This window comes from Myxocyprinus asiaticus, chromosome 9, assembly GCF_019703515.2.
Source record: "Myxocyprinus asiaticus isolate MX2 ecotype Aquarium Trade chromosome 9, UBuf_Myxa_2, whole genome shotgun sequence".
In the NCBI taxonomy this organism is placed as follows: Eukaryota; Metazoa; Chordata; class Actinopteri; order Cypriniformes; family Catostomidae; genus Myxocyprinus; species Myxocyprinus asiaticus.
In genome coordinates, this window is record NC_059352.1 from 5,094,593 (window position 1) to 5,114,720 (window position 20,128).

General features: G+C 44.2%; 1 protein-coding gene across 2 annotated transcripts in view; it reads left to right on the forward strand.

Moving 5' to 3' along the window:
- The window catches only part of LOC127446285 (voltage-dependent calcium channel subunit alpha-2/delta-2-like), a 347,446-nt gene that overhangs the window by 259,562 nt on the left and 67,756 nt on the right, over nt 1–20,128 (forward strand). For both annotated transcript variants that reach the window (XM_051707064.1, XM_051707065.1), the window contains exons 7-8: nt 6,588–6,719; nt 7,880–7,937. In XM_051707064.1, coding sequence (XP_051563024.1) covers nt 6,588–6,719; nt 7,880–7,937 — 190 coding nt within the window. The remainder of the gene's footprint in view (nt 1–6,587; nt 6,720–7,879; nt 7,938–20,128) is intronic.

Consider the following 20,128-nt stretch of genomic DNA (forward strand, 5'->3'; position numbering starts at 1 on the left):
TTCAGCGGCTTCTCCCTCCTCTGCACTGGTGCACTGCAGAGAATGCCCCTGGGCGCTTCGGCAGAAAAACTAGAGAGTATATTTTCTGAAAGAGCATTTTTCCCCTCTAAAAGAGTATATATTTCTCTAAAAGAGCGCACACACGGAACGTCTTTTTAAAGACGCGTCTTTTTAAAGATGCTTTTCCGATTGTGTGTTATTCCTGGTTGTGCTCGTTATCTCTCGCCTTCTAACGGTCACGATCACTGTCTTTCGTGTCTGGGCACTGCTCACGCGGAGACAGCGTTCGTGGATGGTCACATTCTCATTGCGAGAATGTGTCCATGGCAACGTTGCGGTCGCGGCTCGCCTTCGTAAGGAAGCGAGCCACCCCAGAGGCTCCCGCCTCGGTCCTTTTACCCACAGGTTTGAGGCCAGCGCGGCTAGCACTGGGGGCGATTTGGGGACCCCAATGTGACCGCCTCCGCCGGGTATCCCCCCACGGACCTCCCATTCCCCAGCACGCTCGTCTGCCCCGATCGGGCTTCCGGGTGAGTCCGCCGGCTCGTCTCACGGCGAGTTCGACCTCTTATTCGGAGCCCGCGAAAGTGATGAGCTCTCGAGCGCAGCATCGGAGAGCGGGCTCGTCCAGTCGGAAGCCTCAGCTGGGCTCCTCCCTTCGGGGTCGATCGCCCAGTCACAGGCTGACGCGGAGATGACGACATGCTTTCCCGGACAGCCGTGAGCGTCGGTTAGAGTGGATTTCACCGCTCTTCCCTGAACCCTCGCGGCTCGGTGATTGGTTCCTGGGCTCGCGGCGCCGCTCAAAGCCACGCCCCGCCCCGTTCCTTTCTTCCCGGAAGTGCATGAAGAGCTGACAAGGTCGCGGGAGGCACCTTTTACTGCCCGGTCCCGATCTTTTCAGCTTCCCCGCTCTCACTACCCTCGATGGTGGGGCGGCCAAGGGTTATTCGGCAATCCCCCGGTGGATAAAGGCGCTCGCGGTGCACCTATGCCCGCAGAGCGCCGCCACCTGGCGCGGGTGCCCAAAGCCCCCGTCCAAGGCCTGTAGGTTTACGTCGTCTCTGACGGTCAAAGCCTACGGCGCTGCTGGACAAGCCGCCTCCGCCCTGCACGCCATGGCTCTCCTGCAAGTCCGCCAAGGCGCTAAAGGAACTGCACGAGGGTAGTTCCGCCCCGGGATTGATGCAGGAACTGCGCTCGGCGACCAACCTCGCTCTCCGAGCGACGGAGGTCACAGCGCGGTCTCTCAGGCGGACGATGGCCACACTAGTGGTCCAGGAGCGCCACCTTTGGCTCAACCTGGTCGAGATGGGTGAGGCCGACAGGACACGATTCCTTGCTGCCCCCATTTCCCAGGCGGGCCTATTCGGCGACACCGTCGAGGACTTTGCCCAGCAGTTCTCGATGGTAGAGCAGTAGATGGATGCTAGCCGGCTTGTCCTGCCCCGGCGTGGCTCAAGATCCTGCACCCCATCTACTCATCGCCGAGGGCGTCCCCCTGCGGTGACTGCACCGGCTCCGCCGCAGCCCGCCCCTCCGGCCCGGCCCCGGCGTGGAGCCCACCGCAGGTAGCCGATGCCACCCGTCTCACAGCCGGCACCGAAGAACCCACGGAGGTCTTCGAAGCGCCCCTGAGACGGGTGACCCAGGGACAACGAAACCCGCTGCTCTGGAGCTGGTAAACAGATCATCTTTTTGTTACCTTTTGCATTTAATTGCGCTGCATGCCCAAGTGGCTGCAGTACTCAAGAGCTCCGCAAGAGTGGTTTCCTTGTTCCCTGGGTCACATATTCGGTGTGTACGGCTGGCATCACGACCACCATCCACCACTCCATTTGGCAGGTTGGCGCTCCAGCGGCGGTCTCCCGCCCTGAGCGCCCAGCTGTGGCACAAATCCGCCCCCGATGTGACAGTCTCCACGGGTCATGAGGACAGGCCTCTTCCTCCCCTGTCCCAGGCTGTTCCGGGGGTGGTCACAAGGAGCCAGGTAAGTGCTTCGATGTCCTCGGACTCAGCATGGCCACGATGTGGTGTGGCACCTCAAGCTCCGCCCCGCCGCGAGGTCCCACCCGCCGGTACAGTACCAAAAAAAGGCGGTGGGTTGCGGCCAATCTTGGACCTGCGAGTACTGAACCGGGCCTTACACAGACTCCCGTTCAAGATGCTGACGCAAAGACGCATTCTAGCGAGTGTCCGGCATCAAGATTGGTTCGCGGCGGTAGACCCGAAGGATGCGTACTTTCACGTCTCGATCCTACCTCGACACAGACCCTTCCTGCGGTTCGCGTTCGAGGGTCAGGCGTATCAGTACAAAGTCCTCCCTCTCGGCCTGTCCCTGTCTCCTCGCGTCTTTACGAAGATCGCAGAGGCTGCCCTTGCCCCGTTAAGGGAGGTGGGCATTCGCATTCTCAACTATCTCGACAACTGGCTAATCCTAGCTCACTCTCGAGACGGGTTATGCGCACACAGGAACCTGGTGCTCTCACACCTCAGCCGACTAGGACTTCGGGTCAGCTGGGAAAAGAGCAAGCTCCTCCCGGTTCAGAGCATCTCTTTTCTTGGTTTGGAGTTGGACTCAGTCTCCTTGACGGCGCACCTTACGAACGAGCGTGCCCAGTCGGTGCTGGCCTGTTTGAAGGCGTTCAAACAGAAAACAGCGGTTCCACTGAAACATTTTCAGAGGCTCCTGGGGCATATGGCGTCCTCGGCGGTGGCCACCCCGCTCGGGTTGATGCATATGAGGCCGCTTCAGCACTGGCTCCAGACTCGAGTCCCGAGACGGGCATGGCGCCACGGGACACACCGCGTGGCCATTACGTCAGTCTGTCACCGTCTTTTCAGCCCTTGGACCGACCTCTCATTTCCACGAACTGGTCTCCAGGCGTGTCGTGGTCACGACAGACGCCTCCAAAATGGGCTGGGGCGCTGTTGGCAACGGGCACGCAGCCGCCAGCCTCTAGATGGGTCCGCGGCTGTGTTGGCACATCAACTGCCTTGAGTTACTGGCAATTCTGCTCGCCCTGCGGAGGTTCCGGCCGTTGATCCAGGGCAAGCATGTGCTAGTTCGGACAGACAGCACGGCAGCGGTAGCATTTGTCAACCGCCAAGGCGGTCTGCGCTCCCTCTGTATGTCATAACTCGCCTGCCGTCTCCTCCAATGGAGTTAGCAGCACCAAGTCACTGCAAGCCACTCACATCCCGGGCAACCTCAACACTTCGGCGGACACGCCGTAACAACAGGTTACCCTCAAGGGAGAGTGGAGTCTCCACCTTCAGGTGGTCCAGCTGATTTGGAGTCGATTCAGTCAGGCACAGGTGCACCTGTTCGCCTCCCAAGAATCCTCCCACTGCCCGCTCTGGTACGCCCTCACCGAGGCCTTCCTCGGCATAGACGCGCTGGCACACAGCTGATCCCCTGGCATTCGCAAATATGCGTTTTCCCCAGTGAGCCTGCTCGCACAGACCCTGTGCAAGGTCAGGGAGGACGAGGAGAATGTCGTCCTGGTAAGCACCCTACTGGCCCGCCCAGACGTGGTGCTCGGACCTCACGCTCCTCGTGACAGCTCCCCCCGGGCAAATTCCCCTGAGGAAGGCCCTTCTTTCTCAGGGAAGGGGCACCATCGGGCACCCGCACCCAGACCTCTGGAATCTCCATGTCTGGCCCCTGGACGGGACACGGAAGACCTAAGCTGTCTCCCACCTGCGGTGGTAGACACGTTCACTCAGGCTAGGGCTCCCTCTACGAGGCGCCTGTATGCCTTTAAGTGGTGTCTGTTCACTAAGTGGTGTTCTTCCCACCAGGAAGACCCCCAGAGGTGCACAGTCAGATCAGTGCTTTCCTTCCTGCAAGAGAGGTTGGAAGGGAGGCTGTCCCCTTCCACCTTGAAGGTGTACGTTGCTGCCATAGCAGCACACCATGATGCAGTCAACGGTAAGTCCTTAGGGAAGCATGATCTGATCATCAGGTTCCTAAGAGGCGCCAGGAGGCTGAATCCCTCCAGGCCACGCCTTGTTCCCTCATCAGACCTCTGTAGTTTTTCAGGGTCTACAGAGACTGCCCTCCTGACTGCGCTCACTTCCATCAAGAGGGTAGGTGACCTGCAAGCGTTCTCTGTCAGCAAAACGTGCCTGGAGTTCGGTCCGGGCTATTCTCACGTGATCCTGAGACCCCCGACCGGGCTATGTGCCCAAGGTTCCCACCACTCCTTTTAGGGACCAGGTGGTGAACCTGCAAGCGCTGCCCCAGGAGGAGGCAGACCCAGCCCTGTCGTTGCTGTGTCCGGTGCGCGCTTTACGCATCTATTTGGATCGCACGCAGAGCTTTAGAATCTCTGAGCAGCTCTTTGTCTGCTTTGGTGTACAGCGGAAAGGAAGCGCTGTCTCCAAGCAGAGGATCGCCCACTGGCTCATTGACGCCATAACTATGGCATGTCTCGCCCAAAACATGCCACCCCCGGTAGGGCTACGAGCCCATTCTACCCGTGGTGTAGCGGCTTCTTGGGCCCTGGCCAGAGGTGCCTCTCTAACAGACATTGCAGAGCAGCGGGCTGGGCAACACCCAACACCTTTGCAAGGTTCTACAACCTCCGGGTGGAACCGGTTTCGTCCCAGGTAGTGGCACGCAACACAAGCGGATAAGCCCGGGATAGCCGGCCGGGTGTATCGCTTGCACATAGCGCCTTCCACCTCCTTTTGAGCTGAAGACGTGCGCTGTTAATTCCCAGTAGTGTTCACAAAAGTTGTTCCCTGGTTGACTTCCTCCGAGCCCTGTGGCAGTCGAGTTTCGGAGAGACTCGCTGCCGGCCCAGTACACGCGCTAACTAAGAGCCCGGTTCTGGGGTAGGTGCTCCGCATGTGGCGGTTCCCTGTAAGGCTAACTCCATGCGATCTATATCTTCCGCTAGTTCGTTTCCCTACTGGCAAACTGCGTCTTCCTTGGGCAGAGCCCCTCAGTCTCCATGTTGTAGTAACTCCTCCCCCATTGGGCAGGATCTACCTTGAAGGCGCTCCACATGGTTGGAAAGACCATGTGATGTATTCTTCCACTTAAATATCCCCCCCTCTCTTGGGGCGAGGTGTGGTCTCCGCGGTGTCCTCCCCTTGGGAGGGACACCCCCCGACTAGACCTGGCGGCCCAGTCAGATAATCCCACTTCTTTTTTAGGGAGTGGAAAAAGAGAAGGGGAAAGAGGCCACGACTGCGTTAAGCCTGTCTCTATCTCTGGGTAGTTGACTTGTCCCCAAAAAGGGCCGTTTGACACTCATAACTGTGTTGGGGGAGGTTACGTGTCGACCTGGTGCGCTGGCTATGAGGCACACAGCAAGTCTGCCCACCACACACCACCAGTTCACGTAACACAGTTCAGCCTTGTGGCGTTTTGTATAGGGACCCCTAGTGTCACTACATCGACACCAACGTCGAGTGAGTGGCAGATAGGGAACGTCATGGTTACTGGTGTAACCTCCGTTCCCTGATGGAGGGAACGAGACGTTGATCCCTCCTGCCACAACGCTGAACTACCCGCTGAAATGGCCAGACCTTATATAGGCTCCTCAGCGTAAAACCTGAATGAGTGGTTGCATACCAGCTCCTTTTATACCCGTATGTTCGGGGGAGTGGCATGCAAATACCACTCGCCAATTTTCATTGGCCTTTTATCAAAGACCAGAGGTGTCTCGGGTTCCCAAGAGTGACCCCTAGTGTCACTACATCGACACCAACGTCTCGTTCCCTCCATCAGGGAACGGAGGTTACACCAGTAACCATGACGATTTTCATGATGTTCGTGAATTACATCTGTTTAAAGGAGATATCTGCATATTTGCAGACGGTATATAATAGAACTTTTATTGATTTTTGCCTGTTATCATTAGAAAAGTGACAGGAAACTGTTGAGGAGAGATTGTTAAAATATGTGTTTTAGAGCAAGATAAATGAGCGCTCCACAGGATGCTGAAGTTGTGCGAGGTTGGGTTATTACATCTGGGTAACCTCCTCGTGGTCGTGATTAATGGTTCTCACTCACAATGGGGTGCGTGGTAAGTTGTGCGTGGATCGCGGAGAGTAGCATGAGCCTCCACATGCTGGGAGTCTCCGCTGTGTCATGCACACGTGATAAGATGCGCGGATTGACGGTCTCAGAAGCGGAGGCAACTGAGACTTGTCCTCTGCCACCCAGATTGAGGTGAGTAACCGCACTACCACAAGGACCTACTAAGTAGTGGGAATTGGGCATTCCAAATTGGGAGAAAAGGGAATAAATGTAAAAAATATATAAAAATAAATAAAAATAAAAAAATCAGCCAAACGGGAAAATTTATCGGCTGATGCATTAATTAAAAAAGTCAGAATATCGGCCGGTTTATTGGCCTCAGCAATATACCGGTCGACCACTAAATCAGAGATTTGTCCATGGAATATGATGCTTCAGAAGTACTTGGTTTTGTCAGCAATGAAAAGTTTTATATATTTAGATATAATAAGATAATGCAGGCAAGCAGAAAAGCACAGTGCTCAGTCAATGAATGCCCAGATAAACAGATGTGTTTTCAATGTGTTTATCCTTTTATTTTTGTTTCCGGCAGCTCCCACTATTCTGAATGAGTTGAACTGGACTCAAGCTCTCGATCGGGTCTTCATTGAGAACAGTCGAGAAGATCCCTCACTACGCTGGCAGGTGTTTGGCAGTGCCACTGGTGTCACCAGATATTACCCAGGTAAAGACCGAGTTGCTAAATGTCAGAGATATTTACATCAATCAGCCACAACATTAAAACCACCTGCCCAAATTTGTGTAGGTCCCCCTCGTGCCGCCAAAACAGTGCCAGAAAGCTATATCATTTCAGAATAGCATTCTGAGATGATATTCTTCTCACCACAATTGTACAGAGTGGTTATCTGAGTTACCGTAGACTTTGTCAGTTCGTACTAGTCTGGTTATTCTCTGCTGACCTCTCGTCAACAAGGCATTTCCGTCCACAGAACTGCCGCTCACTGGATGTTTTTTTGTTTTTAGCACTGTTCTGAGTAAATTCTAGAGACTGTTGTGCGTGAAAATCCCAGGAGGTCAGCAGTTACAGAAATACTCAAACTAACCCGTCTGACACCAACAATCATCCATGCGATTATCTAATCAGCCAATCGTGCGGCAGCAGTGCATAAATCAAGCAGATATGGGTCAGGAGCTTCAGTTAATGTTCAAATCAACCATCAGAATGGGGGAAAAAATGTGGTCTCAGTGATTTGGACCGTAGCATGATTGTTGGTGCCAGATGGGCTGGTTTGAGTATTTCTGTAACTGCTGATCTCCTGGGATTTTCACTCACAACAATCTCTATAATTTACTCCGAATGGTGCCAAAAACAAAAAACATCCAGTGAGCGGCAGTTCTTTGGATGGAAATGCCTTGTTGATGAGAGAGGTCAACAGAGAATGGCCAGACTGGTTCGAACTGACAAAGTCTATGGTAAATCAGATAACCACTCTGTACAATTGTGGTGAGAAGAATATCATCTCAGAATGCTATTTTGAGATGCGGGTTGGCGCTGTTTTGGTGGCACGAGGGGGACCTACACAATATTAGGCAGGTGGTTTTAATGTTGTGGCTGATTGGTGTATAGCAGCACACTGAGGCACTATTTCTCTAAACATACATGTTTTTCATTTTCATGTAGAATATATATGTAGAAAGTTTACTCATCTGTGATATATTGCTAAAACATTCCTTATAAACGCAATGCTTTTTTAGATGATGCATTCTTTCACAGAAATGCTCTTACTAAGTATATACAGCATTATAGTAAATCCACTTCTGTAGAATTCAACAAGCAAGCTCTAAGTCATACTCCTATTTTCTCCTTTAATCTCTCCTCTCCAGCCACTCCGTGGAGAGCACCCAACAAGATTGACCTGTATGATGTGAGGAGACGCCCGTGGTGAGTACTGTCACCTTCACACTCAGCCAGCAGAGGAAAGACTCCATTTAGTCTGACTTTGATCTCATTGTTTTCACTGAGTCCCCGGTGGCCTCTCCTGCAAAGAGCAAGCAAGCAAGCGTGTGAAGTTCAAATTAAGTCGGACTACCGCAGTTTACAGTACCGCTTGGACCGAGGGTCAATACGTGTCAGCAGCGCTCAACAGGATCAAACGAGTCGCAATGGGCTTGCCTCAAATCACTTTGGAATGTCTGAGGAAAAGAACGTTATTTAGATCGTACAATGAGGATAAAATAAGAAAAATCTCACTTGAAGTTACATTTTAGATGGACTCCTGGGCACATTTAGATTCACTACACTCATGGAAACACACCCTGCATCCTATTTGCATACTATCCATCCTAAATATTAGGCAAGATTGTGGTAATTTGTGCATCCCAAATCACAGTACTTTAAAAATAGAATGGAAAAGGTCAGTGGATGGGTTTTCTGGTGGAGTTTCCAAGTGTGCATACTAAGTAGATGTGAATTTTGTTGCTGCTCTTCTGTACTTTTTATTTTACTTTCCAAGGGGCCAAAATAGTTACTATTTTGTTACTTAGAAGTAACTTATAAGACACTTATTTCATGGTTAGCTGCCTGGGATGCGTTTCCTGTTGTGGCGGAATGATCCGCCCCTCCGGCTCGTCATCGTTGCCCCGCCTCTTAGGGCCGCCCTTCAGCCAGGCTCACGACGGGAGTTGGGTGGGAGAGTGAGAAGAGGTGCATAATCAATAAGCCTCATTTAGTCAGTGGTGAATGAAGCACACCTGATGGGAATAATGCTTCATCACCACTGTCTTTAAAATGCAGCGCGCACCTCTTCTCGGGGAGCCAGCTTCAAATCTCCACATGTGCACACACTGGCATCCTAGCACGCCCAGGACCAGAGCTGGGAGGGTTCAGAGCTGGATGAGATGGTGTGCTGCCGGACCCGCTCTTCAGACCCCCGGACGCATTAATGAGTCGCCGGGGGTGAATAGCTCACGTTGCCACCGACGGGCTAGATGCCGAGCCGCCTTCCCCTCACGCTTGCCGCGGGCCTGGGAAGACAGGCCGCCAGTGATGCCGCCGCCACCCCTCACGCCGTGCCTGGGCTATCCTATAGACACTACCCCGCCCTTTATTAAATGTAATGAAAACAGTCTCATCCTAGATTGTGAGAAAAAAGCACCTTTTAATGCAAAAAATTGTGCAAAAATAGAGTAAATAATGATATTCCCTACCATGCAGCGGCATTTTGCACAACAACCATTGAAACGATACTAAAAAGATTTCTTCAGGTTAACACATTTCTACCATGATATTGATTTTACCAGTATAGTAACCAAGTAGCGTCCTATTGGTTTATGCAGTGAATTCAAAGTTCACTAAACTTGAACTCAATGCGAAATCCACGAGGGGAAATTCTTCACCACCGGATCGCGATCATGTGGATTCCCATTAAAATGACTGTATTTTGTCTGCGGAATTTCACCATGCGAAAGTAAATGTGACCGCGCCTTAAAGACATACACTATATTGCCAAAAGTATTCGCTCATCTGCCTTTAGACGCATATGAACTTAAGTGACATCCCATTCTTAATCCATAGGGTTTAATATGACGTCGGCCCACCCTTTGCAGCTATAACAGCTTCAACTCTTCTGGGAAGGCTTTCCACAAGGTTTAGGAGTGTGTTTATGGGAATTTTTGACCATTCTTCCAGAAGCGCATTTGTGAGGTCAGACACTGATGTTGGACGAGAAGGCCTGTCTTTGCTCTAATTCATCCCAAAGGTGCTCTATCAGGTTGAGGTCAGGACTCTGTGCAGGCCAGTCAAGTTCTTCCACACCAAACTCGCTCATCCATGTCTTTATGGACCTTGCTTTGTGCACTGGTGCGCAGTCATGTTGGAACAGGAAGGGGCCATCCCCAAACTGTTCCCACAAAGTTGGGAGCATGGAATTGTCCAAAATCTCTTGGTATGCTGAAGCATTCAGAGTTCCTTTCACTGGAACTAAGAGGCCAAGCCCAGCTCCTGAAAAACAACCCCACACTATAATCCCCCCTCCACCAAACTTCACAGTTGGCACAATGCAGTCAGACAAGTACCGTTCTCCTGGCAACCGCCAAACCCAGACTCATCCATCAGATTGCCAGATGGAGAAGCGTGATTCGTCACTCCAGAGAACACGTCTCCACTGCTCTAGAGTCCAGTGGCGGCATGCTTTACACCACTGCATCCAACACTTTGCATTGCACTTGGTGATGTATGGCTTGGATGCAGCTGCTCGGCCATGGAAACCCATTCCATGAAGCTCTCTATGCACTGTTCTTGAGCTAATCTGAAGGCCACATGATCTTTGGAGGTCTGTAGCAATTGACTCTGCAGAAAGTTGGCGACCTCTGCGCACTATGCGCCTCAGCATCCGCTGACCCCGCTCTGTCATTTTACGTGGCCTACCACTTCGTGGCTGAGTTGCTGTCATTCCCAATCGCTTCCACTTTGTTATAATACCACTGACAGTTGACTGTGGAATATTTAGTAGCGAGGAAATTTCACGACTGGACTTGTTGCACAGGTGGCATCCTATCACAGTACCACGCTGGAATTCACTGAGCTCCTGAGAGCGGCCCATTCTTTCACAAATGTTTGTAGAAGCAGTCTGCATGCCTAGGTGCTTCATTTTATACACCTGTGGCCATGGAAGTGATTGGAACACCTGAATTCAATTATTTGGATGGGTGAGCGAATACTTTTGGCAATATAGTGTATTTCGGGTTCAATACAAGTTAAACTCAATAGACAGCATTTGTGGTATATTGATTACCACAGAAAATTATTTTGACTCGTCCCTTCCTGTAGCTGTTCTCAAAGTAAATAAAAAAAGCTGTCACAAATGCTGACAAGAAAAAAGTCTGGGCAGATATCAGTCGAAGTATAAATGCAGAAACTAACATGAAACTGTTTCTAACCACAGGCAGAGAGCTGTAGTTCCAACAAACAACTTTGTGATGCTGTTTGTGAATGTTGGTTGGAACTATTGTTTTGCAAAACACCAAATCGTTAAACTATGTTGGTAACAATTGAACTCGCGACCATAGATGGCTAATGATGCTTTTAGTTGCTGATAGTTCGTAACTTGCAACTTATAGGGCTCAAACCAATAGTCTTCTGTTTACTGAGATTTAGCTGCTATGCTACACCACCTTAAAAACATAAACAATCTCCCAAAGAAAATTATATACATCTCTTTCTACTTAATGAAGAAAGAAAAAGTAGTTTAAATCGGAAACAACTCATAAAGTGCTTTCGTGTTTGCCTGGTCTATGGCTGGATGAGCATGATAAAGTGTTTCCCAGAGCAGGGCAGTGCTAGCAAGGCACTAATGAGCTTCTTCTTTGACAGAGTAATTAAGTTCACACTCGGGGAGAGTGTCTCTTGTGCAAAAAAAACAAGAATCCCCAATATACCTGTGAAAGCTGTTAACCTAAAGACGAACGACACGGCCACAAAGCTAGTTACTGTAGCTTGCTTGGCTGACAAAGTGCTAATGTTGCTGATGAGCCAAAGCGAGACATACGTTATTGCTGTTTTGATGCCAAGCATTCTACAGACTTAGTGAGTTGCTTTAATGACTTTGCACGTGGGTGGGCTTGGAGAACTGGAGAAAAATAAAAAAATATATAAGTGTGGGAATGATGGATTGGTTTGGAGCACACTGTCAGCAGGCACTTTGCTCCAAAGGCTGTTTATGTTTCTATAGATGTGCCATTCCTACTATGCAGAACATTTTTAATGTACCTATTATGCTTGTCTTTAATGTTTAATGTTTTTTAATGTAATAATTATTTTTTTATTAGATTTTTCTTGTATTTATCTTTCATTGTGGCTCTCTTAAAATGTTGTCCTGTCATGTGTAACAGATCCAATCAATGGAAATTATTAATTGTTGGAACAGTGAAATAGCTTTTGTACATCTTTGTAAATTTTTTAAGCAGTATTCCTAAGCAAAACTGTGATCTGTTGGCAAAATAAGGTGTGTAAGTGGTCAAATATTGGTATCGGCCTATAGTTTTTTGTTAAAGCTGGTATCCGTGACGACCAAAAATGTTCATATCGGTGCATTCCTATCCTCAGTATCACTTTCCATCCTGTTAGTTTTTTCATAAAATCTTTTCAGCTAACAAAAGTCAGTTCCTTAATGACATCATACTCCAGGAACTGACTTTTTGCAGGGAAAACAACCACACAAATATCAATAAATATTAGCGATATATTTTATGAAATCTGTGAATTCTAATGGTTTGTGTTGCAGTTTTGAGTGGGTTGGACTCCATTCTGTTTGATAAATTTATACAAATTGGTTTGATAGTGTCAAGATGTCAAAAGATGGTTAAAAATATATATTAAAAAAATCTCAAAAACCTCAAGTTGACACCCTCATGTAAGCTAACTGTCAATCCCTCACTGAGCAATAGTTAGCTTTAGCTTTTTATTTCCATCCTGTTCATTTTCTTGCCATTGTGTTAATAATCAAGTTATAATGAATAAAGTTGAAGGGTCTGAGCTTGACCAGACCATATTTCTGTAAGTCGAGTACACCCTTTCATAGAAATACATCCTTAGAATACAACACACACATATACATTTTTTAAAAGTTACAGAGTTGAAAAGTTACTACATAACAGGAATGAGCCGCATGTGTGTCTTCAATATGGATGTCTGTTCAGTTTTAGTGTGTGTGTTTCCGCATCTAAGCATGTCTCACTCGTAGTCGTCTTGCAATCTGCCCACTGCTCTTTAACCCCCCGCACACATTGTGAGAGCCGTTTTAAGGCTGTTGCTTAGCAACCTGTGCCCGCTCTGCTGATTGGCAGGGCAGTGGCAGCAGGGGAAGTCAGGATATGTCAGGTCAGGTTTGCGTGATTATGGGCCAACAGGCTGTCATTGTGTATTACACTCTTCACGTGGCTTGACCAGTTTGGCCCCTCAAATAACAGACTGCTGCTTACCTCAGTTAATCGTGATTCAACCAAACAAATGCAGACTGCAGAAGTTTGAAGGAAACTTGGAGGAAACTTCCATTCCTTGATGCTGATTGGTCAATGCAGCTTTTTAGCAGTGCTAAATATGACGTAAACACCTACTGTAAATATCACTGCACTGCACCCACAGAGCCCAACTATTAACCTTAGTTTACATCATAGGGACTATATATGTTTTATTTTTAGTTTTTGTTATTTACAAGAACATATAACTAATGGTGTGTTATAAGGCCTTATGGATGCATTCTAATGCATTACAATATCTTTATAATGCATTAAACTGTACATTCTGGCTTCGAAAAAGTATAATAGTAATTTTAGTAACTGTTTTTATAGTAATTATAGTAATATTATAATATTTTTTAAAAAGTGATATTATATTATAAAAAAGTATAAAGTAATATAATACTAATGAGGTAGTTTAAAATGTGCATGTACTTAAAGGAATACTCCGGGTTCAATACAAGTTAAGCTCAACTGACAGCATTTGTAGCATAATATTGATTACCACAAAAATACGTTTTGACTTGTCCCTCCTTTTCTTTTAAGTTAAAGTGAGGCACTTACAATGGAAGTGAATGGGGCCAATTTTTTGAGGGTTTAAGGCCAGAAATGTGAAGCTTATAATTTTATAAAAGCACTTACATTAATTCTTCTGTTATGATTGATTTTATTTTAAATTTATTTTATTTTAAATTATTTAATTAGTTGTCAAGTATTTGACCTGTAAACTTCAAACAGTCATTTTAGAGTTTTAGGGTTTGTTGACATTACATTGTCATGGCAATAAAGTTGTAAAACTGGTTATAACTTTACACAGAAAAGGTTGGTAAGTGATTTTATCACACTAAAATCACTTTAGCATGCATATTGTTTTCGTATTGTGGCTATACTTTTGAAACAGTGAATATTTTAATGTAAAAAAAATTGGCCCCATTCACTTCCATTGTAAATGCCGCATTTTTATTTGATTTTTTTTTAAAGGAGGGATGAGTCAAAATTTATTTTTGTGCCACAAATGCTGTTAATTGAGCTTAACTTGTATTGAACCCGGAATATTCCTTTGAAGGTGCTATAAGTGATTTTTTCATGGAAAGGTATGCAAAAAATGTTCCTACTAAAGATATACTGAAATAAATGTCATGAGATATCTCACTAAAGTTAAAAGCTAAAATCGCTTACAGCACCTTTAAGAGAATATATTTTTGTTTCGTTTTACAACATACTGTATGTACAATTGCATAATGACGCTTTCACTTTTTGAGTGACAGTAGATGTTCTATTTATAAAATATAACATTTTAGTGTAGTTTAATTTAAATATGAACTTTATCTCAGAACTTTCTCGTAAAATTAGCTATAAAACTAACGTGGAGAGCATAGCTCATGCTAATTTGGTCTTGGAAGAATTTTGATGAGAAATGTTTGAGAATCTCTGACTTTTCATTGCAGACATAGTTTGAAACATTGAGATCTCTTTTGAAACTGTAGAGAAGACACGTGAGATTACTGGGGTCTTTTTCTCAAAAGAAAAATCACATTAATGAAAGTTCTTGAGCGACATAACGATGTCTGATTTGTGAATGATTCGTTCTTTCGTGTCAGATCTTTTCAATAAATATGTCGATCCGGTTCTCAGAACAAGTCTGAATGATTCGTGTGGATATGGTTCTTGGGTTCTTGAGTTTATGATCCAGTTGCAGCGGTAAACAGCTTACAGGAGGAGAACATTATCGGTGAATAACATCTTAAATTTCAGTCTGCTCTGGCACACAGAACAATCGTTTGACTTCAGAAGACTTTATATGTATTGTATGTGTCATATGGACTACTTTTACGGTGCTTTTGCATCCTTTTTTTAAGCTTAAAAGGGTTTGTGACAACATGAAGGTGAGTAAATGATGACAGAATTTCCATTTTTGAGTGAACTATCCATTTAAATGAGAATGCATGAATGACAGCTGAGAATGTGAGGATTGATTGGAAGAATTTGCAGGAGAAACAGAGAGAGGTGTATGTTGTGTTATCTGAGCATTACAGAGAAGCCATTACCATGCAGGTTCAGCCCAGCGTAGCAGAAATATTCAGCACAGCAGAAGCACGTATTGATTTCTGAGAAAAGTCAATCTGGTTCCTAAGTAAATATTATGGCAGCTGCTTAAAGCCAAATGCTATGATGCCGCAGAAACAAGATGGAGTACAGGGCTTGGCCTACCTGTCCTGTTTTTGTTCTTTCCCAATGTGTTTGAAACAAATTAAAGAACCCATGAAATTAAAATTGGAGTTTTGTGGCTTTTAGTCCATGTCTTTTAGTATGTTGGAGCTCCATATATGTATATAGTTATGGAGCTCCAACATACTTTAAAGAATGGCAAGAAAATGATCATGGTACATGTCCAAAAACGTGGTTTTGCCATGGTACCATGTCAAAAAAATAATGGTAATGCCGTTATGGATCCCTGCGTACACAAACGTTTGGCTTCGCTTTATGCATAATTTAAATTAATTTAAACTGACTGATCTCAGTTCAGGAGACTCTGTGCTGTTTGTAAAGAGTTAAACTTGAATGAGTCATTTGACAGAACAACATAGCACTGATCAAAGCCGAGTTTGTCTTTGGGAGAAATGTCATAAACTACATCTGGTAAAAAACCTAATTAAGTTTTTACATTAAAACCTGTTTGAGTCAAAAGATTAAAGTCTCTAATTTCATTCGATATGCCATTTTTAAAATGTGAGTGTTTTTTTGCGAAATGCCATGCTGCTAAACACAATGTACACTAATGTTTACTTTAGCACATATTTTTCTAAGTAATCCCACATTTACTGCGCATTATCACATTGAGAATCAATGGGTTCATCCAAAACCTGTAAAATGTTGCTTTCAGATGCTTTATATGGAGTTAGGTTGAAAATAATGTGCATTTCAAACTGATCTGAGACCAGTGCAGACAGACAGCACACTGGAGGTTAAGTCATTCACTAAATAGGGAGCAAGGGAGCATCCTATAGCTCTCTATGCAGCTAAGTGCATTCAATGCTAAAATCTGATCAAAAGTTCAGTTTCAGGCTGCAGATGATGTTTGGATCACTCAACATGTTTGGCAGACATGGGACAATGATAATCAGTACATAGATTCAGAATTTATAATGTATAATTTTATTTTAACATGGTTGACAGTGATTGGATGTTGCTGGCCATTACTTTGAATCTGAATTAATTATGCTAATTTCTGATGTAATGTCTGTAACGTCTGAAAAACATGAATAACGAACACTCCAGGAAACATAATAAACAAATTGATATAAATATATATATATATATAGTTGTATGTTTGTATTATTTAAAATTTCACAATTTAGACCAGCTGTCCACGTATGTTGACGTAAATTTTTAGGAAAATTATTTGGTCTAGAAATGTATTTATTAATTTATTTATTTATTATTATTATTTTTTTTTTTGCATGTTTATTAGGTGCTACTAGTTACAAATCAAAAAGGAAAATGGAAAATACACACAGCAGTCACACTCGGGTCTCAGGGAGTTATGAAGAGAAAAGATTACATGATAAATTGATCTCAAATGAGGAAAAAAAAATATTTTAACAAGAATTTTGCTTTTTTGGTTTTAGATACTGTCAGATCCCCTTAGACTGGTCTTCTCAAAATATTGTTTAGGTTTATGTACTGTCTTTTTTTTTAATGTTTTATGTTTTCCTAGAAATCCACAATATGCTGTTTTTCTTAAGTTTTATCTTTATAAAAGCACCAAAGGAAAGAGTAACTGGTCATCCACCCATTCAGATCTGTCGATCTTGGAATCAAATTATTCAATAATCAGCTAAATAAAATTGAGACAACATCTCTCTTTTCCACATCTTACCTGCTTCACAGCCCTCAGTGTTTTTAATCTTAATTCAGTCTATTCAAGCACATATCCAGAGGTGACCAGAAAGAGCAGCAGTCCATAAAATAATAATCCCATCAATGCATACACACACAAATAAATCCTTAAACACACACACACATACTGTATTCAATAAGACACAGTCCTATTAGGGCAGGACTGTGTATATCTCTATATTCAAATAAACTTTAATACACGGAGCCACAGTGTTTATACATTCTGTGGAAATCAACCAAAGAACATATAACTTGTTGTCTATAGTTGTCTATATTAAGCTGGGATGGGAGTAATATTTTAACACAAAAAGAATCACACAGTTCAGTTTTAAATGAGAGTCAAAATTTTGTCCTAACAATCTGTGAGACTGGGAGGGATCGCAAAACTAATGAAATGACTGAGTAATCATTGCAATATTTAAGATCATCAGCAAAAGCATTGCAAATATAGTATCGATATTCAATATTTCACCCAGCCTGAACTCCTATTGTATATGCACACAGTTAAAGTATTAAATAAAACTCCATCATTGTCACACCTGCAGAATGTGACAATCAGAAATCACCAGCTGCACAAGTGTAAGTCAACCGTATAATTTCAGCTGAGATAAGCAGCTATAATTGACTCATTTTAATGTGCCACTTTCATTGTAAGACTATGAGACATGAATATGAGATGCAGAGAGAGACAGATCGAGAGAAAAAAAGGTCAGAGAGCATGCACATATTCTTACAAAGGCGTCCCCTCCCTTCAGAAGTAATGCATTGATTTTTACCCACGCTGCACCCTGATAAAGGAACCACATTATTTCCAATATCTTTCTCTCATTGAGGGGCACAATCAAAGCAGAGCGAGGCACATTACAATGTCAGTTCTTGCTTTTACTTTCCTGGGAAATGTGTTTTCTGTCATCTCTTAAAAACGGGACATTTTGTGATGAGGTTTTTCCAGCCTTTCCGAAAGATGATGATAGATAGATAGATAGATGGATGGATGGATGGATGGACAAACCAGAGATTGGATGGATCGATAGATAGACAGACAGACAGAGACCCCAGGCATTCGCGTTTACATACACTGTGTTTGCAGCTTTCTCTTCACCATCTTCCACTTTAACACGGCTCGTTCAGTAAGTAGTTTTTTTCACAGCAATGTAATTTCCTTGTGATGCTGGTGTAAATAATGAACATTCTTTCTGAGTAAGACATGGTGACTATAATATTATACTAACATGTAGAAAATATTCATAATATAGAATGAGTGGGTGTGTCCAAACTTTTGACTGGTAGTTTGTCACATACTATGCGTCTTGTTCCATGTGTCACAACAGATGCTGTGGATGACCATAGTGGTTATGGTGGACTCAGTTTTGTTTTAAACCTTCTAGAGTGTGTGCTTGTTTGTGAGTTTGGGTTAGCTAGGGAACCGGGGGAACCTGGCATGTGATGGCCCATCTGCATGTCACCTGGCCGGGGTGCTGGGGAGTGTGGGTAATGACTGGGAAGAAATGGCGTCGCTGGGCCTCAATGGAGGGGTAATTACTGAATGGAATCCATGCAGAAACAGGACATCTGGATCCATCAGGCTAATACATGGATGGTACAGTGACTTGAGCACAGAATGGGAATGTCAATGTCACGTATCAGAGATGAATATAGATGGTGTGAAAAATGTCATCGCCAAAAGAAACCGAGCCAATAGACCGACATTGAATGATACTGACACTAACAAAGACACTGCTCGAATCTTCTTTCTGCCTTGAATGGATGCTTAAATCTTGGTTAGTATGGGTTAATCCCACCTTTTATTCAAACTACCTTTCTAAGGACACAGCCTTGAGTTTGTCACACACTACAGAAAGCTCTGACGGAGCATTTGATGGAAAGGAGTGTGTAAATACGTTTTAAGGGTTAGGGTTGGGGAAATCAAGTGGGAATACAGCAAATTGGATTTCCTAAAAGAGCAGAATGTGCCTCTCAAATTCTCATTGGTCAACACTGCTCTACAAAGCCCAAATCAGTCACTATTACAACACTGAAACTGAGAAAAAAATACTGATTTTTCTTCTAAATGTGGATTATAAAATCTCACTCTCTTTTCTCTGAATCTGAGCACAGTTGATACAAACATGTCTGTCACAGGACAGATCATAGTCTAAGAGACCCAATTTCGGTCAGAACTCAATTTTGACAAAAATTGTCAAATTGTTCGCAACATTTGGTCACATGACAGAGCAATACTTTGAAAAACCATTGTGTTTTTTACTTTATGGCCTTGCAAGATGTCGTTCCCATAAAATGTCCTTGTGGCGCTCTCTGCCGCAATAAAAATTTGAGTGTGTAGGTGCCTTTTCATACAAGTTTACAAGACTAATCAAAACAAAAGTCTATGGGACTGCTGCATTATGCTATTTATGCTAAGCTTGTAGGCTGGTAGAAAGGCTCTGGTGCCGTGCGGACACATTACAAAGGTTCCGTCCTTCACACCAGTGTTTATGCTGTATTAACAGTAAATGCGTTAATCGCGATTAAGAAAAATGAACACGTTAAACTTTTTGAATTAATCGCATGCGTTAACATGTGAATTCTGACAGCTCTATTCAAAACTGTTTTTCACACTAAAACTTTCACACTTAGTTTGATGTCAAATTTTCTTAATTTTCTGGAAAGTTACCCACATAAACAAACAGTTAATAACAGGGACTAAAAACAGTTCAAGAAACGAAAACCGAAAAGGAACTAAACTTTTTGCAGAACGGAACCGAAAATGGTAACAAAGTCTCTTCAGTTGTTCCAGAGTGAAAATGTTATTTTTAAATTCTGGTAACCGGTTCATTTCGTTAATAAATAATTAGAATAAAATAATTTGCATAAGATGACGTTTAGTCCAAACGTGCCCACACAGTGTGTGCGTGTATGTAGGAGAGAGAGATTTAGGCTATTAATTGATTTTAGATTTATATTTGGCCAGATGTATATACTGTGTGTGTGTGTATATATATATATATATATATATATATATATATATATATATATATATATATATATATATATATAATATTTTTGGGTATATATTTAATATTAAGAATACATTTATTGAAAAGATATTATTTTATACAGGCAATATGTTATATGCTTGCTATGATTTCTATGCTGATAATATGAAAAAAAAAACAATCCTTATATTTTCACTTATTTTGGGTGAGGCGAGTTCCTTAT